The 19,338-nt window shown below is 45.4% G+C and overlaps 6 protein-coding genes across 6 annotated transcripts; 2 read left to right on the top strand and 4 right to left on the bottom strand.

Moving 5' to 3' along the window:
• Positions 1 to 1,302: 1,302 nt before the first annotated feature.
• Positions 1,303 to 2,442, top strand: BJ212DRAFT_1485380 (uncharacterized protein; the record flags this gene model as incomplete). The annotated part of the gene is made up of 2 exons (XM_041340970.1): positions 1,303 to 1,888; positions 1,946 to 2,442. 2 exons carry the CDS (start codon positions 1,303 to 1,305, stop codon positions 2,440 to 2,442), a joined length of 1,083 nt encoding a protein of 360 aa, XP_041188260.1.
• A 1,522-nt stretch (positions 2,443 to 3,964) lies between these two features.
• Positions 3,965 to 4,264, top strand: BJ212DRAFT_1216980 (uncharacterized protein; the record flags this gene model as incomplete). Its single annotated transcript, XM_041329317.1, has 1 exon — positions 3,965 to 4,264. A coding segment is annotated over one exon (300 nt), but the record flags the coding sequence as incomplete, so codon positions are not given.
• A 1,657-nt stretch (positions 4,265 to 5,921) lies between these two features.
• BJ212DRAFT_1281516 (uncharacterized protein) lies at positions 5,922 to 6,251 on the bottom strand (the record flags this gene model as incomplete). The annotated part of the gene is made up of 1 exon (XM_041331623.1): positions 5,922 to 6,251. A coding segment is annotated over one exon (330 nt), but the record flags the coding sequence as incomplete, so codon positions are not given.
• Positions 6,252 to 7,437: 1,186 nt separating this feature from the next.
• On the bottom strand, positions 7,438 to 7,782 carry BJ212DRAFT_1281431 (uncharacterized protein; the record flags this gene model as incomplete). The annotated part of the gene is made up of 1 exon (XM_041331616.1): positions 7,438 to 7,782. A coding segment is annotated over one exon (345 nt), but the record flags the coding sequence as incomplete, so codon positions are not given.
• A 4,194-nt stretch (positions 7,783 to 11,976) lies between these two features.
• BJ212DRAFT_1485379 (uncharacterized protein) lies at positions 11,977 to 13,543 on the bottom strand (the record flags this gene model as incomplete). Its single annotated transcript, XM_041340969.1, has 8 exons — positions 11,977 to 12,533; positions 12,588 to 12,650; positions 12,707 to 12,731; positions 12,785 to 12,919; positions 13,033 to 13,076; positions 13,132 to 13,216; positions 13,293 to 13,364; positions 13,421 to 13,543. The coding sequence occupies 8 exons, from the start codon at positions 13,541 to 13,543 to the stop codon at positions 11,977 to 11,979; spliced, it is 1,104 nt and encodes a 367-aa protein (XP_041188256.1).
• A 593-nt stretch (positions 13,544 to 14,136) lies between these two features.
• Positions 14,137 to 14,445, bottom strand: BJ212DRAFT_1535355 (uncharacterized protein; the record flags this gene model as incomplete). Its single annotated transcript, XM_041341810.1, has 1 exon — positions 14,137 to 14,445. The coding sequence occupies one exon, from the start codon at positions 14,443 to 14,445 to the stop codon at positions 14,137 to 14,139; it is 309 nt and encodes a 102-aa protein (XP_041188255.1).
• Positions 14,446 to 19,338: the final 4,893 nt, after the last annotated feature.

The raw sequence follows: 19,338 nt of genomic DNA, 5'->3' as shown, positions 1-19,338 counted from the left end.
ATATTCCCACGCTTTCCGGACCTATTTCCGGACCCCATATCTGACTCATTCCTGGATCCCCTATCCTGTCCACCCTATGCACATTCCATCCAGCAAGACATCCAGACTTTACCTCCTCTCGGATTCTGGACTACATCCACCACCTCGCATATCTCAGTCCTGTTTCTGCCCTGCTTTCTGGATCTCCAGATCTCCAGACCTCCGGATATTAACTGTTACTATCTCTGGACCTATTCCCACCCTCTATCCAAGATCCTGCGCCTATCCCCATTTAGGCATCTCCGCCTTTCCAGTTCTTGGTTATCTCTGTTTCCATCTTGCTGATTGATCCTTGTACTAGTTTCATCTCCAAGTTCATTTACTTATGTTCCATCTTACTTACCAATGTGTTTTCCACATGCTCATACATAGCCTTACTCTGTTGCTTACTGATCCTTTCAGATATCCTCTAGTATATAACCCCTGTACAATTCCTGTAGAGTCTTCAGTCTGAATATCACCTTAGATCTGCCCAATCACCTTCCAGACTTCAGTCCATCTGAGTATCATCCTTTCTGTAAGGCCTAGGGATGGATTCCCTAGGCTGGAATTCTGGACCTTCAGATTTGTTCCCTGTGTCTCTGTCCCAAGTCTAGGGATTGCTTCCCTAGGCTGGAGTCTTGCCTTTCCAGCACTTATCCTCTCTCCGGACTTTGGTCCACTTCCTGTCTCTCCAACTCTACCTAAGGGTAGTCTACCTCTGTTTGCTTCTACATTGGACTCTGTCTGATGTAACCCCTATTCCTTCTGGACCTCCAGACCTCCTGTCCTGTGCACCTCCTGGGCATCCTGTCCTTTGGATGTTCCACCCTCCATACCTTCGGACATCCTGTCCTCCTAACCCTCAGACATCCTGTCCTCTGGACCTTCAGTCCTCCTGTCCTCCATATCTCTGGATATCCTGTCCTCCTGTCCTCCAGACCTCTGGACATCCTATCCTTCCATCCTGTTTCCTGTAGAAGTACTACCTTGCAGTGGGAACTCTCCTGAGCACTTCCTGCATTTCTCCGGAACTCTCCCACACTCCTCCAGACATTTCCTGCACTCCTCCAGAAGTCCTCTAGCACTCTCCACCAGAGTAGCCAGCCTCCGGAAGTCCTCCAGACTTTGTTGGACCATCATCAGACTTCCTCTGAAATGAAGGGCACATACTCAGGCAAGGGGCACAGTGTACGAGCTGAGGCCAAGCCCCTCTAAGTCAGTCTCTCTCTCCTTTGAGCATGGTTCTTAACAATTCCATATGCTCTCTCTATTCCAGCTCACATGCCCTCTCCCAATACTCCCCCTCAATGTCCTCCTGTTCTACATGCTCCCTCTATTCCAGCTCACACTCCCTCTCCCAATACTAAATGTCCTCCTGTTCCACTTTTTGATGCAGCATCTACTTCCATGGTCTCATCACAGCCAGATGTTCCACATGCTTCCTCCCCACCACCTAATTCATCTCTGCCATCACGTGGAGGGCAGGGAACAGGTAGACCTAAATGCAGGGGACATGGTGGTGGTGGATGCAAATGTACTACTGAAACTATTACTGGGGAGTCACCTTTAACTGCTGCCAGTGGTCAGCCGCCCTCTGATTCAGTCTCTTCTCACCTATGCAAATGCACCCTTACTAGTTCAGCTCAAGATATACCAGCTGATAACCCACTGAAGCAACTTGCTCGCTATGTGCGCAAGGTCCACATCAAGCCCAAAGATGTGGTGCAAAGTCTCCAAGTCAACATTGCAGGCTATGGGTCTCCAACAACGGATGAGGATCTGGAACAATTTGCAGATAAGGGTGGAATCTATGAGTTGACAGTCTGTATTGACAACCATCTTCTTACTCCAATGCTAATTACGTTGTGTGTGTAGGGCACTTGCACTTGGATGGCCATTCAGATGATGCTCACTCAATGACCAGGTACAGATGCCATTCAACATGAGATAGTCCATGATCTGGAGAGCTACTATTATGTCATCCTGACACTTGCCTTCATGTTTGATGGGCTGTACACATTGAAAAAAGTTCCAAACACTGACATGGCAAGTGAGGCAGAGATGTGGCTTCATAGGTGGCTTAAAAATACCATTGAGATGAAGATTTGGCAAGAAGCAGTGGAGAAACAGCACTATCCTGGTACCAATGCAGGGTTTTCTATGGTGGAGGGGCTGTTAGGTGAGGACTGGGCTATCGAGCCCATGAAGACAATGTTGAAGGAGATGAGAGAGCATCTTTTCACTAATGCTGCACCAACCCACTCAGGAATGCTCAACATCATCACCAATGCCCTTGTCAAGATATGTACAAATCCTGATCTTGCCCATCTCTACAAACCTCAGAAAATGACGATGGAGTGGGCAAAGGCAACTGGTGGCAATGGGGTTCCCAGCCACTCTTCCATCCTTCCTGCACTGTGAATGAATTTGCTGTATGTTAAGAACCATGTTGCTCAAGGGAGAGAGAGACTGACTCAGAGGGGCTTGGCCTCAGCTCATACGCTGTGCCCCTTGCCTGAGTATGTGCCCTTCATTTCAGATGAGGTCCGATGATGGTCTGACAAAGTCCAGAGGACTTCCGGAGGCTGGCTATTCTGCTGGAGAGCGCTAGAGGACTTCCAGAGGAGCCCAGGAGAGTTCCGGAGGAATGCAGGAAGTGCTCAGAAGAGTTCCCACTGCAAGGTAATACTTCTACAGGAAACAGGATGGAAGGATAGGAGGTCCGAGGGTCTGGAGGACAGGAGGACAGGAGGGCAGGATGATGGAGGACAGAAGGACAGGATCTCCGAAGGTACAGAGGGCAGGATGTCTGAAGGACAGGAGGACAGGATGTCCGAGGGTTAGGAGGATGGAACGTCCAAAGGTATGGAGGGCAGAATGTCCAAAGGACAGGATGCCCGGAGGTACAAGAGACAGGAGGTCTGGAAGGAATAGGGGCTACATCGGACAAAGTCCAATGTAGAAGCAAACAGAGGTAGACTACCCGAAGGTAGAGTCAGAGAGACAGGAAGTGGACCAAGGTCCAGAAAGAGGGAAAGTGCTGGAAAGGCGGAGCTCTGGCCTAGGGAATCAATCCCTAGGCCTGATGGGTAGGACAGACTTAGGTGGACCAAAGTCCAAGAGAGGATTGGGCAAGTCTAAGTTGATATTCAAACTAGGGAACTACAGGAGTATCTACAGGGGTTATATACTGAACAATATCTGAGGGGATCAGTAAGCAAAGGAGCAGGGCTATGTACGAGCATGTGGAAACACATTAGTAAGTAAGATGGAACATAAGTAAATGAACTCAGAGATGAAGACTCATACAAGGATCAATAAGCAAGACGGAAGAAGAGGTAACTGAAAGCCAGAAAGCAGAGAATGCCTAAATGGGGATAGGTGCAGGATATCGGACAGAGGGTGGGAATAGGTCCGGAGCTAATATCCAGAGGTCCGGAGATCTGGGGATCCGGAAGACAAGGTGGATACAGGACCGGAATACAAGAAGGTGGATATAGTCTGGAATCCAAGACAAGGTGAAGTCTGGATGTCTTGCTGGATGAAGTGTGCATAGGGTGGACAGGATAGGGTTGTATAGATCAGGCTAGCAGTGAGGATCCGGAGGTCTGGAGCTCAGGGGTAAATCCGGAGTGTAGTCGATCTTGCTGAGGTGTGGAGCACAGCGGAAGGGGATCTGGGAATGAGCTGGATATGAAGTGGGGTCTGGATGTAGGCTTGGAAGGCGTGGGAATATGATGGAATGTGGGTCCGGATTGTGGGATATGACACTGTATCATAAGGAGTGTCAAGATCCAGAACTCAATCTCTTTGCATGCATGCCCTGTTCCCTAGTGCAAGAATGCAGGGTTATGCCAGGCACCTCATCACAGGCCAACAAACCCACAGGAGGGAGGACAGCAGATCGCATGAAGGTGATGACAGCACAGCTCTCCCAATACCCAACTCACCTCTGGAGTATATGCAACAAGCCCTAAAGGACTTCCATCATCACAAGGAAGTCATCATCAATTTGAGTATCAGAGATGATCTTAATATTCCAAAATTTCACTCATCACAACACTATCTGGAGAACATCCAGAACTTTGGGACAACAGATAACTACAACACTGAGATGTTTGAAAGATTTCACATTGATTTTTGCAAAGAGGGTTGGTATGCATCTAATGGGAGAAATGAGAAACCTCAGATGATTGCTTGGCTTACAAGAAGGGAGAAGGTTGCATCTTTTCAAAGCTATCTACAGATGATTATGGAGGATGAAGATGACAATTTTCCCACTCCAGATTTCAAGATTAACATATAATCCTCCCCAAACACCCTCATCAGATTCATCACCACATAATTCAACTCAGATCCATCCTCCACTCCATTATATCAGGTTTGGTATGATCTGTCTTCCTGTTAAGAATGAATCCTAAGGGCTTTGGCCTTAGCTCATGCGCTGTGCCCCTTACCCAGGTATTGCCCCTTATTTTAGGAGGACAAGACTGTCACATCTGGAGGGTTGGATGAGTCCAGACTAGAAAATATCAGTAATGAACTGTCATAGACAGAGGCAGAACTAAGATGATATTTGAACTGAGGTGCTACAGAGATTTACAGGAGGTTATATACTGTAGGTATCTAATGGAATGATCAATCAGCAGGGTCTGAGGCTATGTATGAAGCATATGGATAGTTTATTGGTAAGTAGGAAAGGACCACTAATAATGAATTGGAAATGTACATTTCATGGTAGTCTTCTGCTGCTGGTTTTAGTGGAGAGTACCACTCAACATAAGCTAGAGGTTCTTTGGTCCAGACTGGATGGACAGAACCATATAGTTGTTGTGGCAGGCAAAACATTACTTTGAGACGTCCAATTCTAGTACCTATTAATATCAAATATTATAAAAACTTTGCTTATAGAGTGTGATACAACTAACCTTGTAAACCAGTACTTTCACAATTTGACCCATCCATTACCACTACTGTATCAAAGTGTCCTGCTTTGCCACCCATTAGAGGTTTTGCCTTGACTGTATCCGACTCCTCATAATCAAAGTCAACATCATTACCTAATGAGTCCAAACAGAATTTGAACCCATGGTAAATGTCTATATGACTGAGAGGAAGATCAATGTTTTAAAGTTGAGCTCTGGAATGAGGTTGATCTACTTGAGTATTGAGATAGAAGATAAGATCCTTCTTAAAGCCATTGCAAGAGTTGTCCAGCATAATATCGACGCCTTTGCTTCGGCGCCTACGAAAACACCAGACGGCACCGCAGCCTATTATTCCCATCTTGTCGCCCAGTACGGGAGGGGGTGCTCTTGTGTTGTATCGGCTGTTGCGGCCACTTTCCCCCACTCATCAAGTCGATGAACAAACAGAGTCGGTAGAGGAGGTTACCACGGCCGGTGCTGCGAGTCTTGAACGTGATGAAGACGCGATGGACATAGAGTAGAACGATGCGCCCACTCATTTGTTTGGTTTGGTTTCTTGGATGCAGGCTGATGTTGGGTTTCAGGTTTGTATGGCATTAGTCCCACCTGCTGGCTGCATTACTGTCATGGTTGTAGTTGAGTGTTGAGCAGAAGGAGTCTCTAGATTGAGTATCATCCTGTTATTGATTGGGTGTTGGGTTGGGGTGAGTGCCTTGGTGCCTGCCTAGTGGGATGATGTTTGGGTATGTGGATTTAGGGCATGCTAAATAGGTAGATCTGTAATTGATTAGTCTTGGTCTGTCTGGTCTGCTTGGTCTGGGAGGGAGTGGGCAGGGCCATTGGTCAGTGCATGTAGTATAGGGGGTGTTACCTTCAGAGTGAGGTTCAGGTGATTCTTCTGGTGCCTTGTTTACTTTCTCCTAGGTGGGTCTTCCATTGGGTAGAACCTGTATATTGATTCACTGTTGTGCTTCATGTGAGCTTTTCATTTGTCTTTGAATGTTGGGCACTTGCAACTCCAAGTAGCATGGCCCAGGTTGCCATGTGGCTGCCATCATAAGAGTGACACTTGAGGCATCTAGATGGTTTGGGTAGGAGTTTCATTACATGAGCTGTTCCCTCATTTGGGTTTCTTCTTACAATGGGCTTGATGTATCTTGCTTTCAGGATGCTCTTCGGTGCGATGCTGGCTTTCTTTTTAGGATCTGTGAGGGCTGCTGTTGAATCTGGGCAGAAAGCTATTGGTATATTTTCCATGAGGACATGGTATATTTGATTCTCGATTGTGATATTGGTGCTAAATCAATCTAGAAAGTTGCTGTGATTTGAAGGAGTGTTGAACCGTTCTGCCAATTCCTTAGGGTTTTATTCATATAGGATGCTGCCATGAGAGTTTTCTTGCTGACACAAAGGATAGGTCATTGGAGGTCAGGATGTTATTCTTGTTCATCATTTTGAGAGCCAATTTTGCCTTGGAGACCAGCTGCTCCTCAGTGAGTTGGGCTGTTGAATCTTTTGGCATCAGTAGTCATTACCTGTCTATAATGATTTGTCTGGGTTGACCCTCGGTGCATGAAAGAAGCTTTGTAAGTGGTCCTGGGATTGAAAACTTTTCTATGGCAGTGTAGGATCTGGGTCTTTCAGACCCATTCCATATGGCACCTATTTGCATGTGGTGGTCCATTGTAGTTGTTACATTTTTCGCAGCTTTGTCTATTCCCTCTAACAAGTTGTTTAGAGTCTGTTCAGACACCAAATTTTGCGCAACTAAGACCTAAATTTCAAAATCTCAGTTGCTTTGTCATTGTTGGATATCAGTGTGACATACATAACCATCAATAATCAATATTAAAGAGAATATGCCCGCTACTCGATCTTCTGCTCATTCTCATCGTTCTAAGGGTACTTGTGTGTGTCTCATGGCACCCAGGAAGAAAGCTGCCACAAGTTCAGATGGCCAGAGTCAGGAATCAGAACAGAGGTGTACCTGGATGTCAGCAGATGAAACACATCTAATTATCTATGTCAAGAACAACCATGCCAAGGGTGGTGATGGGCTGAATTTCAACAAGTCCTTTTGGGCTCAGGCTGCCATCAATATTGCTCAGTCAACAACTGTTGGTGCCCCGAAGACAGCTGATTCCTGTGTGACAAAGTGTCTCAGGTATGTCACTATCACATGCCTGATATTAGTACTGATAAGCCTCCAGCTCTGCTCCACATTTCATGTTGTTGATAGAGTCATGCATTATTCAGGTGTAGCATGGAGCCCAGACCGTGGCGCCAATGTTACAGCCAAATCAGCAGGACTTTGGGCTGATGTTATCAAGGTAAATATTGTCTCTACTCTTGTCCCCTGCACTCACACTGGTATAATCTAGAGTATCCTGGCTGCAAAGCCTTTTAAAAATAGAGGCTGGCCACCCTATGATTTGATGTGCGAGCTCCTGCCCTCGAAGGCAGTTGGTAGCAGCTCTTTCTACCATCTTCAATACAATAGTTTGTTGTAGTTGGGATTGAGAGTTGGAATCATAATCATCAAAGTGTTGTGTTGAGCATGATGAATGGCATGCTGTGCGAGATTAGCATATGGGTTTGATGGCTGATGAATCTTGCTAATCAGGTTCCCGATCATGCACTCCATGGTCCACTGTGAAGGACCCTTTTTTGCAACTTCATTAGCATAGTGTCTGAGAGCGTGAATGCTCTGCTGTATGAAGTGAATCCATTTAAGCCTGCGCTGGTGGTAGAATTCCTTGATGAATTCCACTAATAATCTAGCAGCAACTTGAAGCTCCTCACATGTGATGTTGTGCTGTGAAATTATGCGAACTGCATGGTCAAGTTTACAGAAGTGTTGCCAGTAGGGAAGTGGGAGGACATTGTAAAGTACCAAGGGGCCTATCCCATATAAGAGGAGGGTGAATTCCCATGGATGGCCTTTCCAAAATCTTTCCAGACATTTCTGGTAAGAACTGCCCACCACAGAGGGATCAAGAGGTCAGGAATGTTGAGGGAAATAAGGTGCATGATGTCCGACATCTGGATGGGCGCAAGTCCAGGGCTGTCAGCAGTTCCTAGTGCTAGCAAAGGATGGGAGATGAAAGTCATGTTGCACATCACATCCCATACAGTGAGTCCTGATCAAATACAACCCATATCAATATCCAACAGTCAGAGGCCTTGGATTTGTAAAGTTGCGCACCATCCTTGTCCTTGATCTTGCCTTCTGCAACAGCCTGAATATAGTCACTACCATCAATAAAATCATTCCAGGATTGTTGGTGTCTGTTCTTGTGTTTGCGCTCTGCAAAGATTTCATTAGTGCAATAATGCATCTTGTGGGCACTCTGTGGATCTCAATATAGCGCCTGTAGCTGGGGGCCAATGAGGACAGTGACAAATTGTTTGTGAGGGGTCTTGACTTTGCCAGTGGTTTGTGAGGGGTCTTCATCATCTGACATTGAGGAAAATCGCATGCCACATGCCATATGCTCTTCATCAAGATCATCAAGATCTATCTACACCTCACCATCTTGCTTTACCCATATTATATATTTCACCAAGTGGAGATGACACCAGGTATGACCTGCGATCACGATAGGTTTGTGGAGTGCGAATTCTTCGGTGATGAATTCACTATGAGGCATTGGTGTCTCCAGAGTTAAGAGAGTTTTTGAGGCAATGGAATCTTCTTCAGGAGACTCATATGCCTTCACCTCACGGACTATTGCTAAGATTGCCACAGCAACCTCAGGATGAGTCCTGATGGAATCTACAGCTCATTGCAATGCCCTTTCACTTTCATCAATGAGATAGATATATTGGGTGTAACCAATCCACCTTACACCTCCAACTATAAATTCAGGTTGATGTCTGAACAAATGATTTTATGATTGTAGGGAAGACATTGCAATGTAGAAGTGGATGAGTCTTTGAGTTTGGTCAAGGGTGCTTCATGAATGGCACTTGTGCATATTGACAAGGAGGATGCGCTTCTTACAGTCATAGGTCAACCTTGATTGCAATACATTGTATTCCCATGCCTCAACATCATGAAATTTCTGAAATATTTGGTAAGCATAAGACTCTGCCTTGACTTGGCTCAGAATACAATCACACACTAGACACTGCCAGTGTTTGAGGTCCCTTCAGCTATTTTCAGTATTCTTTGCTCATCTTCGAATGACCATCAGAATTAGTTAATTCTTCGATTCTTATACAACATATTTGAGGTAAGCTGATGACTGGAATGACACGGCAGGTTACTATCATCCATGTCAAATAAAGGATTTTCGAGAACCATAGCCACAGTAGATGCCTGTAGTAGATTGTTATTCTCAGTCTTATGTATGCCAGGTGGTAAGGATGTCAGAATCTTCAACCTGAAGATGTTTGTTGTGGGCTCAGTTCCATTGCCCAATGGTTTGAAAACCAGGGTGGCTGATTTCACCAACTAATGATTAGGCTGGCCATTTCCAGCCTTTGGCTTCCAAGTCATGGGCTGAGGTTTTCCCTGTGCAGTCAAGTTAGTTCTGGTTTCATGGTGTCTATGGGGGTATGGCAGACATTGCTGGTGTGAGTCATGGTCAGAGACATGACTGTTTAATGGTACTAGTGTGTGATGGAGTGTGAGTAAGGTAAAGAGTCAGTGTCCAAGAATGAGTTAACACAATATTGTAAGATGTTGGCCACTGGTCTCTAGAATCAGATAACCAACACTACTAGAATAGTGCAGTTTGATCCTTATGTGAGCCTGTGAGCAAATAGATCAAACTAGTGCTTACTGAGCAAGCAAACACATACATACACATGTTGCTGACACACATCCCTCTTGTCATCTTCCTTTGCATTTGCTTGTAGCATTTTGCTTATTAAAGAACTCTATACATATAGTCTTTATATCAGTTAGACACCACTCAAAATGACTAATTTTCAGACTTCTGGACTCCCTCAGGGAGTCAGGGGTAAAAATGCTTCAGCTCTGAACCAGGCATTTAGAGTTGTGGACATAGACCAGAACAGAATTGTGGAGCAATTGGATCATCTAGTCATCATGTAACACAGGCATCTCATAATGACATTATTGTTGAAAATGAGGCTCTGGTTGATTGTTGGGCGATGACAATGAGGATCTCCTGATCATTCCTGTGGATGATCAAGAGATCTACCTAACCCACACCCTGTCAATACAGACACCTTACTGATCAATGTAATCACCATGTCTTCCTCTTCTGCTCAACCTCAACCTCAGCCCATTTCTGATGCATCAGTGTGATGCTAGCATACACATTTGATGATGGGGAAGTAAAATTCTTCACATCCTTTGACAATGCTTTTGAAATACCAGGCATAATTATAGACCTGGTAAAGTCACACATTCACATTCCTCTCACTCTGTTGACACCATCTGTGTTTGAGAAGATTCACACTAACCCTTCTTGCTGTTAAGGTTGGATGCTCAAGGGGGTCGGATCACAAGGGCTTGGCCTCAGCTCATATGCTGTGCCCCTTTCCCAAGTATGTGCCCCTAATTTCTGGGGGCTAGAACAGTTGTCCGGAGTTTCCAGGATTTGACTAGGGCAGACAATGGATGTCCAGATCTGAAACGTGAGATAAATCCAACGGACATCCAGATGTTACCTGGGCAAGTGGATAAGACTAATCCAGATGAAGTCCAGACTAGAAACTAACAGAGGATAGACTACCTTAAGGTAGAGTCAGAAATGTAGTCTAGGATGCAATCCTAAAACTCAGAATATGACAAGAGACTTATCTCAAGTCCAGAGGACACAGGAATGAGCAGGAACTAAGATGATATTTGAACTGGAGTATTTCTGAGAGTTACAGGAGGTTTATATACTGTAGGTATCATATAGGAATCAGTCAGCAAACATAAAGGCTATGTATGAAGCATATGCAAAGTCTATTAGTAAGTAGGACGGATCACAAATAATGAACACCAGAAATGAAATGTATGTAATAGATCAATAATCAGAAGGGAAACATAGTTAGCCGGAGTCCGGAGACAGGGGAAGTCTAAATGGGGTTGGGCGCTGATATAGGGTTTGGATTCTGGAAGGAAGATAAAGATAGATCAGATCATTTGAGATCCAGATATCTGGAGAAGCGGATTTAGAGTTGAGAGTCCAGAATGGCATATGACACTTGCATTACAATGCACAAAGGAATGATCTTAGATGACCCAAATAAGCTGGTCTTGGATGTGTCTGGATTCCTAGCAGAAACCACACTCCAACTGGTGGATTGTTATGAAGCAACTGAAAACTTCATGTAACTTCTCGAGCATACAGCAGGTCTGGCCATCATAGAACATTTCAAACAGCACCAAAAATTCTGTCTCTCATGCAAACCATTGGTTAACAACTACGAGGCTATCCTCACCTTCAATATCAAGACCAGACATATGTTCTTTAACACTAAAGGTTTTCTCACTGAAGTGGCATATGAATGTTGCTGGAACAATACCATCATGAAGATATCACAGCAGAAAGCAGAGTTGCTATATCGCATGTTTAGGGAAGGAAGGATATTAGGGTCAATATATTCTGATGTAAGTGCAAGGTGCCATGTGTCAGCCTTAAGCCTCCTGTCCTTGAGAACAGTTCTGAGCTCTGTGATCTGTGCTTCCACATCCCAAGCATTGGTGGATGTGTTCTTTGCTCCCATTTGAGCAACCATTGGAGTTCTGCCAGTCATAACAGAGCTGCATGCCCTGTGCATTGACCAGCTGACCTTCTGCGTTCCAACAGCAGAAGGTGGGGCTCTTGCTGTCCTACAGGAACTCCCTTTTGCACTTGTGGACATTGTGAGCAAAGCCAAGACAGAGAGTGCAGGAAAAGTGGCCACTTGGTGCTGCACTGGACTGAATAGACAGTTTCTCATGGCTGGGGTGCTTATGGTCTTGGTGCAAACATTGACAGTTAGGGGAAGCAGGACAGGGAGGAAGGCATGCTGATGGATTGTGTGCTAGGGATCAAGAGCAGGAGCATCTATCACTATGCAATTATGTAGCCATGTCAACCTCCTCAGAAGATGCTTCAACCTTCACCTCAACATCTACCTCAACATCCATGTTATCAGAAGAATTGTATCCTGGGACAAGGTTGCTTGGATCACCTGGGTCCATAATTTCACCAGACATATCTGGATCCTCTGGATGAACAACTTGGTTGTACTCAAACAGGAGACCCTCAATAGCAGAGGTATTCTCGAATTTCAGGGGTGTGGGCACTATCCCTGCCACCGAGAGATCAATGAGAGGAGGGAGTGCAGATTTGGGGGGTGACATGGATGTGGGGATGGATTGATCAAGCAACAAGGATGTTGCATTAGCAGGAGGGTCAGGAATTGGGAATGAGGGGTACTGGTTGATAATTTCGCGCCTAAGGCCTTCATGGATGCATTGCAGGGTATCAATCTTACCATCCTGCTCTGCCACATGAGCCTCGAGAATAGTGATTTGAGCTGCACCATCCTGAATCACAATTGCCATGGCATGGAGATCTGGCATGGGTATGTTCAGTGCTGCAGCAGGGACTGCCCAACTCAAAGAAGGAAGTGCTATAAGGGAAAATTAAGGTCAGACAGTGATGAAAAAAAACTGGGGTGACTTACAAGCTGGTGCAGGTGCAGGTGCCTTGATAACAGTATGGTCTTGGTGTGACCATGCATCTGGGTCTTGGGGGTTGTCACAGCAGTGATACCCAGAGTTCTGGACAGGCCATGAGACTGACTGGTTTTAGGAGTTGGCTGGGAAGGCTTGATGACTGCCAGGTGACTGCTGGCAATCACCTGCTATATTGTAAACATACACCCAAGTCCCAGACACATAAATGTGACTTATAAGCTGTGGCAGCGCCAAAAGGTTTTTTCATCAGAACCCAGGGTGATTGAGGTGAATTGGAGAGCTGGGGAAGGACAACCTCCAGCACTCCACCTGAAAATGGCTATGAGAAAATGTGAGCCTTTGGCAGTTGGGAGGAGAGTGCTGAAATCATGGGAGACTTCCTCTTCCTACTTCCTTCCACCTCAGGCTCTGGGTCAGCAACAATGGCCTTACCTTTCCCCTTGTCTCAGTACTCAGTGGTGGTGTTGGTGGAAGGACTAGCAACATTGCCAGTGAGGACAGGTGGGAAGGGAAGGTCAACTGGAATCAGACCTGTGGAAGGAGGAGTAGCAACTGAGAGATCAAAGATATGGTCACCTAAGACCTCCCAGGTGAGGAGCTTGGTGTACCAGATGTGCTTCAAGAGATGGGGATTGTCATACCTAATGCTGTGCCAGTTGGGCCAGACCTAGAGAGTCATGCTCTGGATGCACATTAGCTCCTTGGAGCAAAAAAGCATGATGCTGGGCAGGGGGCCCAGCCCCATAGTCCTTGACTACATGAGCCTGCCTGGATGTTAGAGAAAAAAACAAAGAATGCTACATACCACAAGTGAACTGACCTGTGATGTCAGAGCAAAGTGGCTAGGACCTGGGGGAGTTTGCCAGGCACCACTGATGATGGCCATGATCTGGGCAGTGGATGCCTTGAGACTGGTCAAAGAGGTGTCAACTGGAGTAGACATGATGGTTGAGTTGAGAGATTTAAAGATCTTGAAATCAGGTTGAAATCAGTTGTCACAAGGATGAAGTTTCAAAAGAAACAAGACATTTGATGGATGATCTATATAATTGTTGATTGTTTGTCTTTGTTTGGTCATGGTTCAACTTCCGGCAATTGCTGGTTTTGTATTGAACTTTGAAGTTTTTTCAATTATCAGTCAACAAGTCAATCAGTTCCTCACACAATATAAACCCACAACCAACTGTTCGATTTAATGACCCTCTGGTTACTGACTACAATTCAATGGATGTGGATGAGTCCTCTGTGTCCTGGTTATCACTAGGTATGTTGTATTTTTATCATGTCTTATCTATTTACTAGATATTCCTTAGATGATCTATACCTTGGGCCAGATGATGACATAGAATATGATTCTGTGTCATCCGGATCACTCAATCATTTGTGGGTCCAACCTTGAAGTTGCCTTCCACCCCACTTGGCAGCAAAACCATGTGCCTCAGCTGCACACTCTGAGGCATCCAGAAATGTCCTTCCATTTGTTGCTACCAGCTTCAGGTGGCTTTGAATTGCTTGGGTACATCTTGCTTGGAGACCTCATGGACTACCAATAAACTGCATCTTCTTTGACTTTAGCAACTTGTCCATGTCCTCCAAGGCTTTATTCATCTCCTTGCTCCAATATTCCTGCTTGCACTCCTGTTGAACTCTCTGGGGCACATCTAATCTCTGCTGTTTGTGAGGAGGGACTCTTGGCAGCCAGCCATTACCAGTGGGCATCATTTCATTGTTGTCATTAGTATCTGGTGAGTTAATGTCAGAGTCCTCAATGTCTGAATCTGACTCAGAGTCACTGGATAGGTCTGAGATATACCCAAAAAATGTTTTGCTGCTTTCGGGAACCATGGTAAGTGTTATATCCTGTATGCCAGACATAGATCCTATCATATTCCCATGCTTTCCAGACCAATTTCCGGACCCTACCTCCAACTCATTCCCAGATCCCCTTCTGCTGTGTGCTGCATATCTAAGCAGGATTAGATCTGCTATGGAACTACCCCTGAGCTCCAGACCTCCGGATCTTTACTACTAGCCTGATCTGTACACCCCTATCCTGTCCACCCTATGCACATTCCATCCAGCAAGACATCCAGACTTTACCTCCTCTCAGATTCTGGACTACATCTCCCTGTTAAGAACCATGTTGCTCAAGGGGGAGAGAGACTGACTCAGAGGGGCTTGGCCTCAGCTCATACGCTGTGCCTCTTACCCGAGTATGTGCCCTTCATTTTGTATGAGGTCTGATGATTGTCCGACAAAGTCCAGAGGGCTTCCGGAGGCTGGCTACTCTGCTGGAGAGCACTAGAGGACTTCCAGAGGAGCACAGGAAATGTCTGGAGGAGCGCAGGAGAGTTCTGGTGGAACACAGGAAGTGCTTAGGAGAGTTCCCACTGCAAGGTAATACTTCTACAGGAAACAGGATGGAAGGATAGGAGGTCCAAAGGTCCAGAGGACAGGAGGACAGGAGAACAGGAGGGCAGGATGTCGGAGGACAGAAAAACAGGATGTCCAGAGGTATGAAGGACAGGATGTCTGAAGGTACAGAGGGCAGGATGTCCAAAGGTACAGAAGGATAGGATGTCTGAGGGTTAGGAGGATGGAATGTCTGAAGGTACGGAGGGCGGAACATCCAAAGGACAGGACATCCAGAGGTCCGGAAGGAATAGGGGCTACATCGGACTTTGTCTGATGTAGAAACAAGCAGAGGTAGACTACCCTAAGGTAGAGTCGGAGAGACAGGGATTAGATCTAAGTCCAGAAAGAGGGTAAGTGCTGGAAAGGTGGAGCTCCGGCCTAGGGAATCAATCCCTAGGCCTGATGGGTGGGACAGGCTTAGGTGGACCAAAGTCCAAGAGAGGATTGGGCAAGTCTAAGTTGATATTCAAACAAAGGAAACTACAGGAGTATCTACAGGGGTTATATACTGAACAATATCTGAGGGGATCAGTAAGCAAAGGAGCAAGGCTATGTATGAGCATGTGGAAACACATTAGTAAGTAAGACAGAACATAACTAAATGAACTCGGAGATGAAGACTTGTACAAGGATTGATAAGCAAGATGGAAGAAGTAACCAAAAGCCAGAAAGGCAGAGATGCCTAAATGGGGATAGGTGCAGGATGTCGGACAAAGGGTGGGAATAGGTCTGGAGATCTGGGGATCTGGAAGACAAGGTGGATACAGAACTGGAATATGAGAAGGTGGATATAGTCCAGAATCCGAGATGAGGTGAAGTCCGGATGTCTTGTTGGATGGAGTGTGCATAGGGTGGACAGGATAGGGTTGTATGGATCAGGCTAGCAGTGAGGATCTGATGGTCCAGAGCTCAGGGGTAAATCTGGAGTGTAGTTGATCCTGCTGAGGTGTGGAGTACACAGTGGAAGGGGATCTGGGAATGAGTTAGATATGAAGTGTGGTCCAGATGTAGGCTCAGAAGGCGTGGGAATACTATGGAATGTGAGTCCGGATTGTGGGATATGACACTCCCACCTCACATATCTCAGTCCTGTTTCTGTCCTGCCTTCTCGATCCCCAGATCTCCAGACCTCTGGATATTAACTGTACTACCTCCAGACCATTCCCACCCTCCATCCAAGATCCTGCGCCTATCCCCATTTAGGCATCTCTGCCTTTCCAGTTCTTGGTTGTCTCTGTTTCCATCTTGCTAATTAATCCTTGTACTAGTTTCATCTCTGAGTTCATTTACTTATGTTCCGTCTTACTTACCAATGTGTTTCCACATGCTCATACATAGCCTTACTCTGTTGCCTACTGATCCTCTCAGATATCCTCTAGTATATAACCCCTGTACAACTCCTGTAGAGTCCTCAGTCTGAATATCATCTTAGATCCTGTTCTACTTGCCAATCATCTTCTGGACTTCAGTCTGTCTGAGTCTCGTCCTTTTCCATAAGGCCTAGGGAAGGATTCCCTAGGCTGGAATTCTGGACCTTCAGATTTGTCCCCTATGTCTCTGTCCCAAGTCTAGGGATTGCTTCCCTAGGCTGGAGTCTTGCCTTTCTGGCACTTACCCTCTCTCCAGACCTTGGTCCACTGCCTGTCTCTCTGACTCTACCTTAGGGTAGTCTACCTCTGTTTGCTTCTACATTGGACTTCATCTGATGTAGCCCCTATTCCTTCCAGACCTCCTGTCTTTTGTACCTTTGGACCTCCTGTCCCTTGTACCTCTGGGCATCCTGTCCTTTGGACATCCCATCCTCCTAACCCTTAGACATCCTGTCCTCCATACCTTCATGTCCTGTCCTGTGTACCTCTGGACATCTTGTCCTCTGGACCTCCTATCCTTCCATCCTGTTTCCTGTAGCAGTATTACCTTGCAGTGGGAACTCTCCTGAGCACTTCCTGCATTCCTCCAGAACTCTCCCACACTCCTCTGGAAGTCCTCTAGCACCCTCCACCAGGGTAGCCAGCCTCTGGAAGTCCTTCAGACTTTGATGGACCATCATTGGACTTCCTCTGAAATGAAGGGCACAGTGTATGAGCTGATGCCAAGCCCCTCTGAGTCAGTCTCTCTCTCCCTTGAGCATGGTTTTTAACAAGGACACTCTCCTTGCCTTGTCTTACGACCCTTGCATTTGCAAGGTCTTGAACTGACTCTAGCTGATGTTTTTATTGAACTACTATTGTTGTGACTATCCTAGTTCATAACATACAAGGGTTATATACTAGAGAATATCTGAGGGGATCAGTAAGCAAAGGAGCAGGGCTATGTACAAGCATGTGGAAACACATTAGTAAGTAAGATGAAACATAAGTAAATGAACTTGAAGATGAAGATTCATACAAGGATCAATAAGCAAGACAGAACCATGTCCTCACTAAGTCTACTGATGCATTTTGATTATGTTCTTATTACTCTGACATATCTTCCAGACCAACTACAGTGCTGTAAGTGCATATGTGCACACTTAAGCACCATTACATACAGATATTGCTACCTACTCACTTTACTTCTGTGCTACAAGCATCGTCTAGTGCTTGATATAGAGCAGGGGCTTATAGTTTTTTAGAGTATCTTATCCTAGCATTCCCCACCTCTGTGTAGTAGCAATAGTTTGCACTCTAGAGCAAGTTTAAAGCCTCAGAAGTCCAAATTCATGCATGCCTGTCTAAATGCCACTGCCTTACATCAATTTGACCTTCTCTTCACTGGATTGAGCCTCTAGGTAGCCCTTTGTCTCTACATTCAGACCCCCATCACACACACCACATATCCTTGCACATGCTCTTGCATTCTACTGTCCCAGCATGCTTTTGGGTGCATTTCAACCATGCTTCTTCTAGCATTCACACTTCATGCATCCTCTAGCATCCACTCAGTTTCAGAGTCTCTCTCTCATAAGCTATCCTTTGGGTCAAGTTCTGTCTCACATCCAGGTCTTGCTATAGAGTTCCCTTAGTAGTAGTCAGTTTCTCTCATAGCCCTTAGTCCTCACCTTCACTGATGTAGAAACAAACAGAGGTGGACTACACTTAAGTAGAGTGTCATGCCATTCTGGACTCTCAACTCAAAATCTGCTTCTCCAGATATCCAGATCCAGATCTCTAATGATCTGATCTATCTTTATCTCCCTTCTGGTGTTAAGGTTGCGTGCTCAAGGGGGTCAGATCACAAGGGCTTGGCCTCAGCTTGTATGCTGTGCCCCTTTCCCGAGTATGTGCCCTTAATTTCCGGGGGCTAGAACAGTTGTCCGGAGTTTCCGGGATTTGACTAGGGCGGATAACAGATGTCCAGATCTGAAATGTGAGATAAATCTGACGGATGTCCGGATATTACCTGGGCAAGCGGATAAGACTAATCTGGACGAAGTCCGGACTAGAAACTAACAGAGGATGGACTACCCTTAAGGTAGAGTTGGAAATATAGTCTAGGATGCAATCCTAAGACTCAGAATATGACAAGAGACTTATCTCAAGTCCGGAGGACACAGGAATGAGCAGGAACTAAGATGATATTTGAACTGGAGTATTTCTGAGAGTTACAGGAGGTTTATATACTGTAGGTATCATATAGGAATCAGTCAGCAAACATAAAGGCTATGTATGAAGCATATGCAGAGTCTATTAGTAAGTAGGACAGATCACAAATAATGAACACCGGAAATGAAATGTATGTAACGGATCAATAATCAAAAGGAAAACATGGTTAACCAGAGTCCAGAGACAGGGGCAGTCTAAATGGAGTTGGGCACTGATATAGGGTTTGGATTCCAGAAGGGAGATAAAGATAGATCAGATCATTTGAGATCCAGATCTCGGATCTGGATATCCAGAGAAGTGGATTTAGAGTTGAGAGTCTGGAATGGAATATGACATCTGGAATCCAAACCCTATATCAGTGCCCAACCCCATTTAGACTTCCCCTGTCTCTGGACTCTGGTTAACTATGTTTCCCTTCTGATTATTGATCCATTACATACATTTCATTTCCAATATGCATTATTGGTGATCCGTCCTACTTACTAATAGACTTTGCATATGCTTCATACATAGCCTTTGTGTTTGCTGACTGATTCCTATATGATACCTACAGTATATAAACCTCCTGTAACTCTTAGAAATACTTCAGTTTGAATATCATCTTAGTTCCTGCTCATTCCTGTGTCCTTTGGACTCGAGTTAGTTCTCTTGTCATCATCCAAGTCTTAGGATTGTATCCTAGACTGTTAAGGTCATGTGCTCAAGGGGGTCAGATCACAAGGGCTTGGCCTCAGCTCAT

The sequence above is a fragment of the Suillus subaureus genome, assembly GCF_016647635.1.
Source record: "Suillus subaureus strain MN1 chromosome Unknown BJ212scaffold_41, whole genome shotgun sequence".
NCBI classification, from domain to species: domain Eukaryota; kingdom Fungi; phylum Basidiomycota; class Agaricomycetes; order Boletales; family Suillaceae; genus Suillus; species Suillus subaureus.
Note: the sequence above shows the minus strand (reverse complement) of the source record. Positions and strands in the feature narration are given on the sequence as shown.